Source organism: Centroberyx gerrardi, chromosome 9 (assembly GCF_048128805.1).
Source record: "Centroberyx gerrardi isolate f3 chromosome 9, fCenGer3.hap1.cur.20231027, whole genome shotgun sequence".
Classification (NCBI taxonomy): Eukaryota; Metazoa; Chordata; class Actinopteri; order Beryciformes; family Berycidae; genus Centroberyx; species Centroberyx gerrardi.
Window position 1 is genome coordinate 31763930 of NC_136005.1, and position 19390 is coordinate 31783319.

Consider the following 19390-nt stretch of genomic DNA (forward strand, 5'->3'; position numbering starts at 1 on the left):
CTAAGCAACAGATGCTAATGTTACATGTGACTACTAGCCACTACTAACACTAGCGTCTACTTGTTACGTTAGCTAGTGTACAAATCACATGTGTTTACAACAAGACGACTGTTAACCAGATACTATGGTTAGCTAGCTAACAAGCTGACATTATCTAAACACAGTATTGCTCAGATGTTTCAATTTTTTATTTTATTTATTTTGTTATCCTTTATTTAACCAGGAAGGTCCCATTGACATACAATATCTCTTCTGCCAGGGAGTCCTGGACAAATGAGAAAAAAAGGTTTCATATAAAAATACAAACGGGGACAGGTTACACCACAAAAACATACCAAAACACAACAAACAGGCACAAAACATACAGGAATCAGGGGCTAAAAAGAATCATGGAAAGTAATGGCACATGTTAAAAGCAATGACATTGTTCTGTAAAAACTGATTTTAAAATATTTTTAAACATGTCAAGAGAGGGTAAAGATTCCAAGTTAAGTATGCCTTGCAGCTCATTCCAAGTTTGCGGTGCATGAAAAGAAAAGGCAGATTTACCCAGCTCTGTTCGGGTGGTTGGGACCATGAGGAGAATTTTTTTTGATCTAGTGTTATAGCTACTGTGGCAATATGTCAGCAAACTATATATGTACTGCGGTAATTTACCCAGTAAAGCTTTTGCAATAAAAATTAACATATTGGTTTTTCTCCTTATACACAGAGAAGTCCATTGAACCATTTCATATAAGTTACAATGATGTGTATGGACGCTTGCATCAGTTACAAACCGCAAAGCAGCATGATAGACTACATCCAGTTTTTTTCAAAAGAGATGAAGATGCATGCATATAAATTACATCACCATAGTCTAATACCGACAAAAAGGTACTTTGGACTAATCTTTTTCTAGTAGTAAAAGGAAAACATTTTTTTAAACGAAAATAAAAACCTAACTTTGGTCTGAGTTTTTTTAGGAGGCTATCAATATGGACACCAAAAGTCAACTTGTCATCAAGCCAGATGCCAAGGTATTTGTAAGAGGTAACCCTCTCTAGATGAGTGCCATCTAGTGTTAAGACCGTACAGTCAGTGGGTGATGAACAGGAACATGTAAAAATCATAAATTTGGTCTTTTTAGAGTTTAATACCAATTTTAATTTAACAAGAGACATCTGCAATGAGTTAAAAGCAGTCTGTAAAGAATCCATTGCCACTTTTAAAGATGGTGCCACAGTATAAATAATAGTGTCATCTGCATAGAGGTGTACCTTTGCTGGATTTAATCCTATACCAAGATCATTTATATGAATAGAAAATAAAATTGGTCCCAAAATAGATCCTTGAGGAACACCCGTCTTTACTATTAGAGGTGCAGAATTATAATTGTCTATGGACACACACTGAGTTCTCCCAGTCAAATAGTTTGAAAACCAATTCAGCACAGGGTCACTATATACGTTTGAGTCTTTGCAGAAGAAGACCATGATCCACTGAATCAAACACTTTGGATAAAGTGCAGCACATGATTTCTTATCATCCAGAGCAGTAATAATATCATTTGTGACTGATATGGCTAAAACCTGACTGAGTTTGACTTAAAATATTATTATCAGACAAAAAGTGCTTTAGCTGTTCGTTTACACGGGATTCAAATACTTTAGCTGTAACGGACAGTCTGGAAATAGGGCGATAATTATCCAGTACAGAGGGATCTCCACCTTTTAATAAAGGAAGGACAAACGCTGACTTCCAGGAGCTGGGGATCAAACCACAGCTTAGACTGAGATTAAAAATGGAGGCAATGGGTCTCACAATCAGATCTGCAGCTGTTTTTAATAAATAAGGCTCAATTTGGTCAGGACCAGCAGACTTTTTACAATCAAGACTTGATAGAGTTTTGTAAACTTGAGTGGGAGAAATAGGGAAAAAATTAAAACTATTTCCAGGGTAACTTAAGGTGGTGGCTACACTGTCTTTAACATCTACAGGGAGACTTGAGAGAGTGGCTAAGCCTGCATTGATGAAATGCTTATTAAAAGCATCTGCTATGTTATGTTTACCCTTAATTTTGCTTTGATTTACCTTTAAAAGATCAGAAAGAGTAGAGGGTGTCATAGACCCTGATGATGATTTAACCAACTTCCAAAATTTACTGGGATCATTAAGGTTCTCATTTATTAAGTTAAGGTAGTACTCACTTTTTGCATTTTTTATCAATTTAGTGCACTTGTTTCTTAATGCCCTATAATGTACCCAGTCTCCGGCATCATTACTTCTTTTAGCCTTGGCCCATGCATTATCTCTTTCCCTGATAGAGTATGAGATAGATTCATTAAACCATGGGTTGTCTTTACCACTGACTCTGAATCTTCTCAGAGGTGCATGCTTATTAATTAGGGCCAAGAAGGTTGTTTTAAAATAATTCCACACCAAGTCAATGTCCGCCATTTCACAGACAAGGTCCAAGTACTATTAAACAGATAATGCAAAAAGGCTTGCTCATTAAAATGTTTATAATTTCTTCTAAAAATGTACCGGGGCTTAGTCATAGGAAGTTTGCAGTTTCTAACACAGGCAACTGTACAATGATCACTGACATCATTACTGAATATTCCAACTGCAGAGTATTTATGTGGAAAGTTTGGAAGAATAACATCAAGCAATGTAGACTTATCCAGGTTTTTTGAGAGTTGGAGAGTTAATTAATTGCAACAGATTTTAGAGCGTCGCAGATGTCCTTGAGTGAGTTTGAGGACATCGATAGCCAGTCCCAATTTAAGTCTCCCAATAAAACATACTCATTGTCTGATAACTTATGCAGGAGGTCTGAAAGCAGTCTTACAGCTTCATGTGACGCCGATGGTGGGTGGTAGCATCCTACTACTGTAAGATCAGCACCGTTGGGAAGATGTAACTTAATTACAGATAGTTCGAAGCACTTTGGTTTACTGATCGATTCAACACAAGAACAGTTCAATGTTGCTTTGGCATAGATCGCAACTCCCCCTCCTTTGTTTACGCGATCTGTCCTGTAGACATTGTATCCATCAATGTGTATCATATTGTTCGTAATCGACGGTTTCAGCCACGTTTCTGACAGAACTATAATGTCGCAGTCAGTCAACTTTGCCCAGAGACGAATTGCGTCTATTTTGTTTATTAAACTGCGTACATTTAAGTGAATGAGACGTAGTCCATTGCTGTTTTTGAGGTCGTCCGGATTTTCAAGCTGTGTCAGTTCAGGCCCTGGGTTGGGGTGGATGTTACCTGATAGAAGAAGCAGGAGAATCATCCAGACTTTCTTTGCTGGGCCAATTCTCCGTCTATGTCTGCAAGCGACCGATAAGACAAACTGGGACGAATTCACCGTCCATGTCCGCCGCTGTGCGTGCTGTAGGTGCAGGCCTTCACACTCATACAATCCAGGGAGATACCCCGCTGTAATCCAATGGTTTATCGTAAATCGAGCGATAGCCGAATGGAGCAAGGTTATAGTGCATGAGGAAATAATCCACAAAGAAGCACCCGATCCACCGTCATCCTCTGTCCTATCTACCACTGGGGATGACAACGCGAGGCTACCCAAAAGGTAGAGCAGCCCGGCTGGCCACATTGTTGATGTAAGTCAGTTTTTGTTAATATTGTAGCCAGGCTATCATCTGCCGGTTGTTAGTAGCACTGATCAAATCGTGGTAGAGAAACTATTTTCAAAACATAGGCTAAACAAAATCATAAAACACAAAAATGAGGACAAACGAGGACAATGTTAAAACACCTGTGCCGCCATCTTGAAAAGGTGATATACATTAATTTCCATGGTGAAATGAACAATTCCCAGTCAAAAACAGCACACAGAGTCTTTTCAGCTCTGTTGAGGTGACCAAGTTGTATGTTTAGAAACACAGTCAGCCTTTCTCAGCCACTGTTGTCCAAGGGCTGAGGACCTTCCATATGACTGCCAGAGGGTGCGTTATGTCACCTTAAAGTCACAATGAAATAAAAAAAAAAGACTTTTCACCTTTTTAGCTCATTCTAATTATCATACCATGCACCTATTTGACAATTTATGGCAAAAAAAATGGTCAAAAACCTTATTTTATTGTATTTTTATATCAAAATCTCATTAGTTTTACTTCCTGGAAAACGAAACATCTTTAGTGGTGACTTCGTTGTGTATCAGGAGGCGTACATAAAAATTCCAACCAATAAAACCATCGCAGTCATGGTGGGTTTGAACGGGTCTTCCACCACAATGAGCACAGTCCCTGGCCACCACAAGGTTGTGATGCAGGAGAAAAGAGTGGTGACCACCGAGAAAGTCACTGAATGAGGCGTTGGCAAAACAACAGATAATAGCAAATGCCTGAGCAAAAGAAAGTAACAGGGAAGATAACATGTTCAGATGTGTCTTGCAGCCATAAGGTGTGAAAGTTGTTTATGTTCTGAAGGTAATCTCTCAATTATTTTGATGAGAGATGTAAAACTGTACATGTTTCACTTTATTAGTAGAGGGCCTGTTGCAGCATATTGACTAGGAATGAAGCCTCATGTGCCTGCATGTATACACTGTTAAATTTCATAAGAGTTTAGCCAGCCCTAACTCTTACAACCTCTGCATTAGTGCACATTTGTATGGCTTGTTGTTTTACTCCTCATTTATACGTTTTTTTTCTTCATCTAAGCTTGTTTACAGATGCAAAGTCCACTACATTACCTACTTTGTTGCTTTTTAAAGGAAGATAATTATTGCTTGTATGTAATAATGGTTTATGATTGATTTCAGGAGTTAAATCTCAATGCCAGAGCCAAAGATTATTTGGTACCGATTTTGTTATCAACACTCGGTACCATTGCATGCCTGAGCATCCTGGAAGGGGGATCCCTTTCTTTTCTTTTATTTTTTTTGGAAATGAGGTTTGGTGACAGTATTTCCTCGTTCTCATTGAGGATCTACGGTTGCTGAAGGGAGGGGGGGTCGTTTTCATTTATTGCTTTCATAATGTGGGCGTTATGAAGCCCTTTGAAACTTAAATTTTTATTAAGGGTTATACAGATAAACTTGACTTGGCTTCCTATTATACCAGAGGGATAAACCAATAAGCCAGACAAATGTAAGGCAACAGATACATTGTGTTAGAGCAGAGGGTCAAACACAACACACTTGTGTTTAACTAAAACTATACAAGCAATTATACTGTTTATGCATACATTATGCTCTCTTGCACTGTGTTTTCTGGTGACTGTGCTTGATCTAAACATGCAGTGTTCATTACAAAACTAAATCCACTCCCTAATTAAGATTTAATGGTTCCCAATGGGTTGATCAATTGTATACACTCCAGTACTTTAAAACAGACAAAATGTTTTATCTTTACACTGTGCAATGTGTGCTGTTTTTTTTTTCTTTCCTTGTGTTGTGCATACATGGTAATGTCTCAAATGCTAGCAACGGGTGCAGTGGCATTTTATGTTATTTAACGCAATTGTGAAACACGGGTTCATTTATTATCGTACACGTGTACATTACATTTATTATTAGATCATTTAATTCTATAATGCACTGGAATACATGTTGGCATAATGTTGGGTTTGCTTCAAAGATATCTATTAGAAATGTATAAGTGATGTTTATGTTTTTTTTGTTTTTTTTTGTTTATGCATACTAGACTACTGGAACACTGAAAAGAAAAACCCTGTAAAACCTTGTATTGTTTTTTTTATGTCACTACTTCAATAAAGGTTTTTTTTGTACATAATACTTTTGGTCAACATTCATTTGTGTTTGTGTGTGTGTCTGCATAATAATACAGGATATATATATATATATATATATATATATATATATATATATATATATATATAAAAGCCTTTTTTTGTACCCATACTTGGCTCAGTCAAATGTCATATTTGATTACGGTATTTGGCAGTAAGCACCCACCCCAGGGGAATGAAGAAGATCAGGACTTGGCATGCCCAGCATTGAATATACATTCTCATATCACATTGGACAGGGCTAATGCAGCTCCCAGTAATGAAGCTACTTCAGAAAAATAAAAAAAGATATAGTTTTACATTTCACTGCATGTTACATTACAATATTACTTTCTTTTGAGAGTAATGTGGTATATTACGATCCACATTACTTGTGAGTTACTTTTGAAAACAAAAGATGAGTGTTAGTCATCCATTAATGCAGTCATATACACACATCAGGCCAAATCCAGTTCTTAAGGAGGATCTACTGCCCCGTAACTCTACTGATGCTTTTTATGAGTTATACAAGCTGTATAGATTATAAATAATGAGGATAGATATATCTGTGTATGGGATTTATATTGCTTTTTGACTATAATGTCTAGAGTAAAGGCTTTTTGAGGCAATGGAGATGGCAATGGTTTTCAGTGATAAGGAGCAAATCAATGGGAATAACATATACTTTTTGGAGGAAATTTTTCCACTGGTCATAATTGGTAGGAAAATTGTCCATCCACATTACCTGTTGCCTAACTGTATCTAAAGGGTTTAAAGGCCATGATATACTGGGATATCTGTGCAATTGTGATGAGAACAATGTTCGTGAGTTGCCTCTGCTTTTTTACCTCCAGGCAACAATCCAGTCTCTCCAGTCTCAATTTGTTTTTTGGGAGCATTACCCATCTACACTGCCTAAAAAACTGTATCCCTGTCCTAAGATAACCCCCTCTGACAACATATTCCTAATTGCCACGGTTGTAATGCTTTACCTCTATTCATCATTCACCACTCCCTCAATGTTTTCTCAATATGTTCCTTGGAATTATCCTTTCTAAATTACATACCAGAGCTTTCCTTTGTATTGGATCACACACTACCATATTTCACTTGCTGGCTCATCGAGGAGAAAGTCTGACATGTCTCGTCAAGACAGCTGGATACAAGTTCAAGTTTGTTTCGATGTATAGCCCTATATCACAAGAGAGACAGATACACTGAGAAACCATAATCCTCTGATTATGGTTTCTCAGTGTATCTGTCTCTCCTGCCATGGCCCTGATGTAAAATTCCATAACTTTCCTATGACTTTTCATAACAAAGTCAGAGTGCTGAAAACCACCATCTAGTGTAATAAAGTTGGAAAACTGATTTGCGGTTGTTTTTCCACAGTCCGTGCTGTAAACATCTTATCCAGAATGCTCTGTGCATGTAAACACACAAACTCTGACCATATTTACCAATGAGTGGCATTATTAATAGGTCAGGGGATTCTTTAACATATGAGTGAGTTACTTTACAGGTCCATAAGTTGGTTCGCATTTAAAAAGTATACTGACTTTGGGGAACTAAAACTGTACTTGTAAGTATACTTTTTTACTTGCTGGGACTAAATTGGTTCACTTAGTTTATAAATGTATACTTGAAGTAAGTAAGTAGGGATGGGACAATACATTGAAATTCAATATTTCCCAATACAAAAATGTGACAATATGTATCATGGGGCAGAAGAATTAATCACAATATTAGCTCTGTTTTATTCTGCTGTAGTAATCACAAATGAGATGGCTCACCCATCACAGTTTCACAAGCTCTCCATCGAAATTATATTATTTGCACTCTGTAATGACATTTTTAAATTGTTGTGACTTATTACATTGTATCGTGGTTGTATTGAATCGTGAATCCCATATCGCGTAATGAATTGTATCATGAGATCATCCCATCCCAACTTGTAAATATAGGCTACTTAACGTTAACTTAAAGTACACTACCAACATACTTGATGGGACCGAAATAGTCCATATCTGTACACTTTTAGTATCCTGGAAGTTGATTCACAACACAAATACTAAAAGTGTACTAAAATATATTTGCGGGTAAATTGCAAGTGTTACCCCAGGATATGGGAAGATGGGGAGAACATGCAAACAACAGTAAGGGGGCGTGTCCACCAACCGACCTGTTGAGCGCTTGAAGCGCTGGTGCTGAGCGCTTTGGCTGCATCTTGTGAGCGCTGGAGCGGGGAGCGCTGAGAACACGTCTCCGGGTGTTGTTGCTATACTAAACGTTAGCCTAGCTAATGTTAGCTAATAAACGGCAGGATGCAGGCTGTTGGTCCCGCCTCTATGGGACATTGACAAGCAGCGCGCTTCAGAAAAGTTGAAATTGTTTCAACTTGAGAACAGGTCCAGCGCTCACGGCGCTCAGCGCTAAAAAGAGGTGAGGTACCTGTTTTGGGTCGTAGGCGCTGAAAGCACCGCTTTTCCATTGGAATGAATGAAAGAACAGCGGCAGCGCATCTTTCACATGTCTTTGGTGGACACGGGGCCTAAGGGCTGGAGCTTAAACCCAGGACCTTTTGGCTGTGAGGCAACACTACTAACCACTGAGCCACCATGCCACTCATCATTTAATACTGTTAGGGTGCTGTTTTTGAAGTATACTGTAAGGATACATAAGTTGCAACAAGTTACTGTACTTTAAAGCTGCTGTAGGTAAGTTTGGGAGGAAAAAAAAATCAAATCTCCGGAAATTCAAACCAACACAAGGAACGACACACCTCCCACTCCTCCTGGTGAGTGACAGGAGGCGTGACTGACAGGACGGAGCCACGCCCTCTGCTTCAGACTTCTCCTGATTGGTCGGATGGGTTTCCACAAATTTCACTTTGACATGAGAATAGCAGAGGGACAGGGCGACCGCTGTTTCTGAGATTCTAACAGATTGTCATTATCCTGCTTGTCATTGGCCACCATTGGCCAAGTATACTATTCTCAAGTGTACCTTTTGCAAGGAGAACAAATGTAAAATAAAGGTATACTTGCTCTTTTTCTTATTTTAAAATAAAGTAGGCCTATAGTTAAAGTGCAGCGAAGTAAACTTATTGTTTCTAAGGACAACAAAAGTACAATAAAAGAATACTTGCTTGTTTTTGTGCACCGAAGTAAACTTTTTTTCTAAGCATCTCATAGCACAGTAAATACTATGTCAGGAGGAGTTACGAGCAGGGAAGGGGGAAGAGGAGGAGCTGGGAGGACGTGGGCGGAGTGAGAAAGGAGCCAGTGAACAGTGACAGGTGATTTAAGGAAGAGGAGAGGATGTTGCGAGAGAAGCTTTTCCATGCTGTGAGGGCTTGTTGTTGTTGGCATCAGGACCTCTCCACATTACAACACTGGCTCTGATACAACCTGCTTGGAGGAACGGTATTTACCTGCTGACCCTGCCATGGAGTCTTTGCCAGCCACCGTTTTGCTGCTAAATCTGGCTGTGATGGTGAGTTTTGCATTTATATGTGTGAGTGTGTGTGTGTGTGTGTGCATGAAAAACTAAAATTACACACTTCAAATCAGAGGTTGTTTTAACACATACACAGAGAGAAACATTGTACATATGGCACAGACAGAAATAATATGGGGATGCAGGGCTTGTGCTCAGCAGTGGCAATAGATAGATTGGTTTGGCCTTTGTATGAACAAGTGCATATTTATTTAGTATTATTATTATTTATTTATTTATTTATTTATTTATTTTTATAGTGCTATGTATAGCTTGTACAACTTCCAAAATGTCCCTCCATGACTTTTCCTAGATCCACTATCTGTCCAAACCAGTGTTGTTCGATTTTCAAAATCATGCAAGGAAATAGAAGTTATAATTATATTGACCCACTTCAATTGATGGCTTGTTGGCCTTCTCTTAAACCCACCCAAGTCACTGGTCTTTCTAGTGTTAACAGGACCAAAACTCTGTGTTGAATGTACAAAGGGAGTTACAGTACATGAAAAAATACAGAATTATGCATTATATTGCTTTTCAATAGTTCAAGTAATACTGTAAGTTATGTTATAATATAATTTCTGGGGGGACAATGTGTTATGTTGCTGTTTTAGGAATTTAAAATACATTAAAATGACACTAAAATGACTTTTTAAACAGGACGTACAAGAAATGTTTTTCTCTTTATCCTCAATGAGCTCAAATTATGGCAAATCCATGTGTTATAGATTCAGTTTAGAACTAGGCTTTTAAAATATTCACACCGCCTCAGGAAAATAACTATGTGTTGTCTTGAATAATAAATAATAATAAAATAACATGTTTTATTACTTCTTATGCTAATGCTACTCGTTGCCACAAGACTGTAACGGGGCTTTCACACCAGAAGCAGCAATGCGTATATTTTGCGCGAAGTAGAGCGCAAGCTGGAATCTCAGTAGGCTACAGAAACATATTTTTACCTTTCCAGATGCACTAGCGTGGTCATCAGCAGTTTATTAAACAATTCCAACAGCCTATGGGTTCATTTTCTGTCAATAGTCCGTTTTAAATGGTGTAGATAGATTTACTAATGACATGAATAATGTGCTAAGTTAATGCTTTAGGTCTTAACATCGTTCAAAGCAGCTGAAATAATTCAACAATGACACTATCTAGGCTTCTTCTGAATATGTAAATAACGCAATATAATTTTTCTAACCTGGTATCCCCATCGGATATTATCTGTCATGCCTGTGACTTTTTAGCCAGGTTCCGATATGTTTTTAATGTGGAGTTATATAACTCCTTGGTGCTCCGGCGCCTACAAACTTCCGCCTCCTGTAAATGTCGGAATGGACGTCATTGGATGTCTAATCAGATTGATTTGATAGCCCCCACCACCCCACAACCCCATTCCTCTCTCCCGCCCATTTCATTGCATTTTTAGCCCCGCAACAGCAGGGGCCCCAGGGGCGACAGCAGGGACCCATAAAGTTCACCACTTTATGAGTCACATGGCCCGCAGGGAGTTAGACTGCAGACAAGCAGGAGACCTGAGTTCAATTCCTTGGGTCCATGCCTGGGTCTAATGAGCCGCTGAGATGGAGTGGGCAGGAAAAAACTGGTTTCCAGGGCTTGAAGCGGACATTCATGACTGAGTGAGGGCTCACAGTTATCCAAGTTGGGACTCTCGCTTCTAGCGGGAGTTGCAGTAGTGCAGGCGGTAGCCACGGGATGAGCAGTCTTAAACACGATCCTGTCCTTGACAAAGCCTTCTTGAAGCGGTATGAGTGGACTTTATTTGCCAGATGAGAGGTCTGACAGCGGGTTTGGATAGAGGCGGATGGTGATGGTGCCTCCGGAGATTCTTCATCTGGCTCCAAGCAAGACAGCTTGTAAGAGGGAGTAAGCAACACAAGCAGTAACAGTAGCAGTGGCATGAATGGTTGCTTTACCGAGCAGCGGAGTGGGAGCAGCAGTTGGTGTAGCCCTTTACAAATAACAGCAGCAAAGCATGCAGCAGTAAGCACACATCAGGATATAGAATGAATGTGTGTTTAGACATTTAAATTGACCACAACATCAGTGCAGTGAGATGTGATAGGTGTGGATAGTTATGTAAGCATAGCGTGATTTAGAGAATCCTGCCAGAACTATTTTCTCCATCTGCGCTCCACTGCATCATAAACTGAGCAGTCAGTGACAGAAAGAGACAGAGAAAAATTGGCAGCTGTAGAAGCAGTTATATGCCCTTTTTAAACTTAACCCTCAATAGGGGTAATGCTGGGAGTACAGATCTCAGCTTGAAAAAAAACCTAGAAATGATCAGAAATAGAGACTTAGACAGCAGATGATAATTCAACATCAAATTAGGTTAGGGTTAGGCAACTAAAACTTTGGTTAAGGTTACCATGCATTACACTGCAAGCAACACGATCAAGTCACCAGAAGTCCATTCATTAAACAAATTTCCTGCTTTTCTACACCACCTAACCTCTTGGATTGAGTCAAGAAACAGCAACCCTGTATACAAGGGCGGATATTTCATTTCACTGTTGGGGGGGACAATAAACAGAAAAATTTCTCAAGAGCAATTCCTGAAGGGGACACCAAAGGTGCCGCCAAAAGTACTGTTGTATTAAATGTATATAGAGGTCCATTATGAAACATTTCCATAAGCACTTCATTCCTTTCTTATGAAGATTTTATCAAATTGCCTTTGATATTACTGGGGTCTTTCTACTTGGCGTTTCGGTGCACTGAAAAATGATCGGATGTCTGTTTTTCTTTTCTCTGCCATTTTAACTGACCTGGCTGGCTGACAAATAGACACACACACACACACACACACACACACACACAGCATGCAGGTTATTTACAGTAGTAGGTGAGATGCAACACCCATTAACTGAACTAAAGCTAATATATGCCTAATTAGATTTAGTTTTCCCGAAAAAGCAGATCTCTAATGTTTTGCTGTCAATGTGTAAAAGTCCAGAACGCTATGAAGCCTGCCAGAAACGTACTTATATTTAACATAATGTTTGTTGTAATTATGTCTTTTTTATTAATTAAGTCTTCATTTATTTCCAAAATTATGAACAAAATAACATAGTGGCAGCCATTTTACATGCAGTAAGAAAAAAATAATATACTTAGAACCTAATTACATAGGGTAAGTTAATCTTAAATATTATATTATAGAAATATTACTGTTACCATCTACAAAAGATAAAGTATTTTGGTATGAAATCCCGCATTTTAATTTAACCAACTATCCTGTATCATAAATACATGTCTGGCATTTGTAACAAACCAAACCGCTTGAAAATCGGTCGAAAATTCAGCGAGTTATGATGATTTTAATTGTGGATAGACCTCCTGCCTCCATACACATACATGCATTAGGAGACGCGGCTCCGTACCAACACGCTGACGCACAAGATTCAACCGCGAGGTAACGGAACAAAATGTAGTCTGATTACAATTGTGAATGTGTTTTATTCTATTGAGTGGTAGAAGTAAAGAAAAATGTCTGACACATCCTTTGTTTTAAGTTAACCTCAGCTACTTACTGGAGGTCTGCCACCACTGACACACTTCCAGAGATCCTCCACACACACTCGTACCGAGGGCTAATGTGTGTGTGTGGGGGTTCGGGGAGGCAGGTAGGCAGTGGACCAAACCACTGTGAGGCATATGAGAGAGGGACTCAATCTTTCGAAACTTAAAAACGCATTGTTTTGCGTCTATAATTAGCACAAGTGCTTTCAATGCATATTATTATATTATTTAAAATTATATAGTTATGTTTACAATGATATATTGAGGGGGACAACTCTCTGTTAGTCCCAGGAAGGGGGGGTCCGGACCCCCCTGTCCCCCCCGTGATTTCCGCCCCTGCCTGTATAATGTTAACCAAAAATGTAAAATTATGTTATATTACTAGATTTCAGCATTGAGGTGCTTACATTCATGATTTTGCATAGGCATACTAACCTAAAAACCTATTATTGGGAATCGCGAGAAAGTTTCAGAGCTACAGAGACACAGAGCGTCCCCGTAACCATAGTAACTCACTCTCACTCCTGCCTGCGTGCGCACGGCGCGAGAGGAGAGGGAGAGACGCAGAAGAGCCGCTGACTGAGATTACTCTGAGCACCATGCATGGGAATAAATTACAATATAATAGATTTGTATATATTTCTCACTATTCAGATGGTCTGAATAACTCTCTGCTGCACGGTGCTGCTCTGTCTCGTCTCGTGCGCCGTCAGTGTCTCTTTATCAGTTACGAATTTGTTTTTCACTGAGTGAGAAAATGGACTTGTGGCGTGAGAGTGTGTGAAAAATGTCATTTGCGTGAGTCTCACGGTCAATGCGTGAGAGTTTGCAGCCCTGCTGAACTCGCTTGACATTATTATGTATGAAACTGCCAATCAGATTTATTTACTTATTAATCGAAGGTGCCGGAACGCCGTTCCGGATCGTTCCGGCCCACTTTAACCCCTGGCAATGCCCCCAGCTGTCGTATTCCAAACTTCCAAGCAGTTAATTTGCATCCCAGTAAAGTCAAATTTAATTTTGAACTTTAGATGAAAACGTCAATTGTTTTCATAAGTCACATGGGTTGTGATAATAGTGCCAAATCCACAAAAATGTCTTCTTCCTTCACCACAGCGTCATAGTTCACCACAGGAATGCTGTTTACAGTTTAACACCTGGGAAGTTGGACCAAAATAACAGGTTAAAGCAGGATCAAAGTAAGGGGGGCTGGGCACATCCAGGTCACAATTACTCCAATAAGCCTTCAGGACCTTCTTCTCAAACGTAGAGTCTCTTGAGGCTTTTCGTTCCTAGGTATAGAGGTATGATTCTTGCTTAAGGTGCCAGATTCAAATCCCGGGCAATCCCTGCTTTGGTAAGCAGGGTGGCCTAGTGGTTAGAGATCTTTCTCTCCCCCACCTGTTGAAGGGTCCTTGAGCATGACAACAAACCCCTACTAGGTCCAGACCCTGACATATGACCTCGCTGTTGTTGTTGTTGTTGTTGTTGTTGTTGTTGTAGGAAGAAGAGGAGCAGCAGTAGTAATAGTAGTAATACTAGTAGCAGTAGTAGTAGGAGTAATAGTAGTAATAGAGAAATATGGAGCTAGTGGTACAACTTCATTGGCTCACATTTACATGTGTAAGTGTCGGCCTGCATGCTCATTCAGTGTTTACATCTGTTGAGAATTTGGACCAAACACATGTTACAGATACCTTTTCTTCTAAAAAAGAAAAAGAAAAAAAAGTAATTCATAGCACTTATTTTGTATAAGGCCTGGAAAAGATATAACATTTTGTAATCTCTGCCCTTGAATCTATAGAAAATCCATCTCAGCCAAGGCCGGTGGTAGCTATGGGCAGGGGTGGGCTCAGCCCACCCAAACGTGTGTCTTGCCCACCCAATCAAAAGTTAAGACATTTTTTTTTTTTTGTTCAGCCAATGGAAAAATAGCACAGAAAATACCAGTACCGTTTCTAACTTCTCGTCGTGTTCAGGCACAAACACACAAAGCTCTGAAGCAGACCCGTCCGCCCGAGTGTGGCCTATTCACACCAAATCAGGCGTTGTGGCACTTCCCGCAGGGTTGTGCGGAGGTGTGCGGGGGTGTGGCCTTGTTTATTTGTGCTTTAGAACGTAAGCGCTGTGAAACAATCAGAAAATAACATTTTATTTCTCTGATTCACCGGCTTTCTCGCTACCACCGCTCCCTCTCTTCATTCACTCTCTAGCTCGCTCGACCACCGCTGCTGTCTCTCTCTCTCTCTCTCTCTCTCTCTCTCTCTCTCTCTCAATTCAATTCAATTCAATAGGCTTTATTGGCATGACATTTGACATGTGTTGCCAAAGCACAATTACGATTATGAAAGACAATGTTAAGGAATGAAATTAACAAAAAATTATGTGAATAACAATATTAGTTAATAGAATAAAATAGATAATGAAATAAATAAATGAAATAAAATAATATATATATATAAGTAATATAAGTAAGGGATCATGTACAAAAACAGTAATCTCAGAGAGATGCTTTGCACCAGATTTAGCTACTAGCGAATTTCCATCAGCAGTCCATTTGCATCAACTCAAATTTATTCGATGAAGGGAAATGAAAGAAAGAGGAATTTGGTGATCTTGGCCCATGAGAAATCAATAACAAATACTTTAGACATGGATGAATTTGTTCGAATTTTTGCCAAGGGAAACAGGAGACTGATGTTGTAGATAGATAGATAGATAAAAAGAAATAAAGAAATGGATATACGACTGATATACTGTACATATGGATTTTCAGGTTGCTATTTTGCCCTGTTGGATTATAAATATACATATATATATATATATATATATATATATATATATATATATATATATATATACATAGTTACATTGAAGTTTGAGTATAGGCTTGAGTTAGTTGATTTAGTTGTTTTCTTTGTCACTTTTCAGTTTGACTACCTTCTATTTTTGCAAATATTGGCTATGGTGAGAAGTCTCACTTGATTAGGTTTTAATTTTATTTGAGAACTAAGCTCATCCATGAAAATAAATGTTATGGAGTTGATTATGTTAAAATATGGATGAAGGAATTTTTTTATTTTAGGGTAAATCAATCTGCCCTCCACTGACTCAAATCATAGGGTAACAGCAAACTTAGAAATGCTGCTTCACTACCTCCCAATTCCCCTGCTTCAAATTGTTCTTTATAAATTAGAATAGAATAAAATACTACTTTATTAATCCCCATGGGGAAATTAATCTTCTGCATTTAACCCATCCAAACACCCCATACACAAACATAAGCTGGAGAGGCCTGAGGACACGATGGCAGGAGCTTGCATCTGATCTTGACTCTGACAACCCTCCGGTTGCCAGCTGTCATTTTGCCAGATTTTTGTGCCATCTGGCCAGGGATTCGAACCGGCAACCTTCAGACTACTAGTCTGCTTCTCTAACCTCTGGGCTACCTACCGCCCAAGTTGCCCACCTATTATTTCTACCAGCCCACCCTAATATAGCAGGCTAAAACCGGCCCTGATCTCAGCATGATTGGCATGCACTTGATATGCACTGTCTTACTTAGAATCCTTAAAATCATCCAGCATCCTGCTGTAAAACTCAATACTAAACCTCTTTAAATGTATGTGTAGTTTTTTTCTACATATGTTGTGTTATAAGCAAACATATTGAACACATTCTACATGGGTTCATTTCACTTGTTTAATCCAAACATCTACTGTAGACATGGCCTATAACCACATATTTTTGTATTTGTTTTGTATTTTGATTTTGAACCAGTCACCTTTCATGCACTAACTTGCTTCCCTATACGACAGGGACACCAATTATTTCAACATCAGTTTCGGTATGACTAGTAAATACTTAGCGGTTGCTACCACAGCGCCATACAGACTGGCTTGTTCAGACACGTTAAACCGGGACAGCTGCCGTTGGCTGATCTCCATGTTTCTCCCAACACCCATGATAATTCATAATGTCTACTATATGCAAATAAATTCCATTGATCTTATTCACCGGCTTGGGAACAATCTGACATATTCATTTAATTAGATCAGATGCATATCTGATTACAAAGGAAACAACACCATAATAGATCTTCAATGCCTTCACAATAACGATGCTGGCCAGTGTAATGCACCCACACAAATTTGCACCCACTTGCCACTCCTCAGAACTGCTGAGTGCAATTTTTTAAATTTATTTAACCTTTATTTAACCCGGTCGGTCCCGTTGAGATACAAAGACTCTTTTTAAAGGGAAGCCTGGCCAAGATAGCAGCATAAAAAGAGGTAAAAGTAATAGGGTATAGCAATATTAAAATCACAATTTATTAACCAAGTACAGTGCGTGCACACAGGATTTGATTCAGTCATCATCACAGTAACATAGTTCCATTACAGAGAGACACAGATGATAGCATGACTTGCACTACCTGGCAGAACAAAGAGAGTGGAAGACAAATAAATACTCAGCTATGCACTGAGTCAATATACTGTACATTCAACTGCAGTGTTGATAGAGCAGTGAGAGTCAAGTAGGGATGGAAAGAGAACCAGAATATTCTACTCAGTGGAAGTACTGTTACATTAGTGAAATATTACTTATATAGACATAAAATTACTAAAGCAAAAAAATGTGCTTTAGTAAAAGTAATAAGTAGTTCTTTAAAAAAACAGGCATTTACTTATGATTGTTACCTTTCAAGATTTTAAAATGCATGTTGTTATGTAACAAGCTGTGACCTGCTTGGAACTTTGAGAAGGCGTGGCAGACATTTTTTTCATTTCAGTCTGTGGCTTCAATGAGGACACTGAACTCCTGGCACAATAAAAAGGTTACTTTAGGCTATATTCAGATTTATGCACAGAGCTGACAAGACAAGTAACAAACTAGGCTACAGAGCAATCAAACCTAGAGGAAAGAAAAAGCTAGGCTAAAATACAGCCTAAAAAAAAATGAGTGAAAAATCACTATAGTATTGCTATAGGGACTTGGCATGTCTATGGTACTCTTTAGTTTGTTCATTCATTCATTGGTTTCAGTCGGGAAACTGACATATTGGTGCAATAAATATACATATATATATGTGTATATATATATATATAGTCACATTTTGTGATTGACTTGAGCAAACACCCCTTTATAGAAACAGGGCCCTTCCTCTAGTTGTTTGAAACTCCTTTTAATGCATACCATTATTAAAGGCTTTTCAACAATAAATTATCATGTTATATTTCATGTTTAATTATTATTTGCCTTTCAGATCAGGGTTCAACTTAGCAATGTCTTGCTGTATTTCACCTTCTCCTCACTCTCTCTCAAACCTGCATAGTTTAACGCTGTTAAAACTGGTTATTGGCAATGTATCTTGCCTTTCTGGTTTTGTTGTTTGGTGGTGTATTTTTCTTGTGAAACGTAGATGACAGCTCTTCAAGATATTTCCAGCGCATCTACAATGGATTTTGATACCAGAAAAATATTTCAGCTATCTAAAACACCAACGGTAAACGTCAGGCTTTGGTGCCAGTCCCTCAGAATCAAAGCGCAAGAGCTTCTTTCTAGAGCCGCCATTTTGCACCAAGAGACGTTCAACAATCATACAGGGAGAAATCCATCGTAGAAGAGGCAGAGCGACCATTCTCCACCAACAGTAGCCTCAGTAGACCAGAATGCAATGCAGCTACAAGACATGATGTGTTTTCATTAAGGGCCTTGGGTCATTTTGAGAAATATAGGAAATTTGGCATCCTACCTGTTGCTGTAACAACAGTATCATCTTCAATAATCGGTTGAAAACATCTCACTAGATAGCTTGCCAAATGTTAAACAGTTTCAGAGAGAAAGAGAGAGACGTTCGGCACACAGAACACGAAATGGAATGTTAGCCAACCTAAGCCTACTCTCGCTTAAAAAAACATAACTTTTAGCCTTTCACCTGGTGGTGATATAGTTATGGTCTTCAGAGAAACACACCTGTGCTGTTTTTTTTCCCTTTTCTTTGCCCATAAATTGTGCAATGTTAGTTGGCATTTCATGGTTCAAACGATTATGCTGCTGTCACTCCGTAGATATAAATGGCGTGATGTTTCACGCCATTTATCTTGTACTGCACTTTGTGGGCCACGCCCACAAAGTGCAGTACAAGTGATCTGCCCCACTCTATCTCTATGGGCAAAACAAAAAAATCAACATTTTCTGTGTTTGCTTTTTCTGTGTTCTGACAATTTATGTGAAATGTATATGGTGTAAATATTTTGTTGTTACCTTTTCACAGTTATCAAAGAGTTGCATTATCATTAAAATGTTTATTTTCTGGAAGTCACAAAATGCTAACAAGCTAGCAAACTTCTGTGCAAACTTCCGTTCAAGAGAGGAGTCATGTTAGCATTTTGAGACTTCAATAAAAAACATTTTAATGATCATGCTGTTTGACAACCATCTAACGACAAATTATTTACACCTCATAGAAATTGAATAGGGTTTCACACGTGTACCGCACTTTGCAGGCATGGCGTCATCATTCTTATCTATTCACGATCGCATCGTTCCATCGTCTGTGGTACGTAGTGCAGATATTTTTAGAGCAGGTTGGAATATACTC

General features: G+C 38.8%; 1 protein-coding gene across 1 annotated transcript in view; it reads left to right on the forward strand.

Moving 5' to 3' along the window:
- The first annotated feature begins 9172 nt into the window (after positions 1–9172).
- The window catches only part of LOC139924037 (desmoglein-2.1-like), a 32276-nt gene continuing 22058 nt past the window's right edge, over positions 9173–19390 (forward strand). Inside the window, exon 1 of the mRNA XM_078285872.1 lies at positions 9173–9237. Within this exon, the coding sequence (XP_078141998.1) occupies positions 9190–9237 (48 nt within the window). The 5' untranslated portion in view covers positions 9173–9189. The remainder of the gene's footprint in view (positions 9238–19390) is intronic.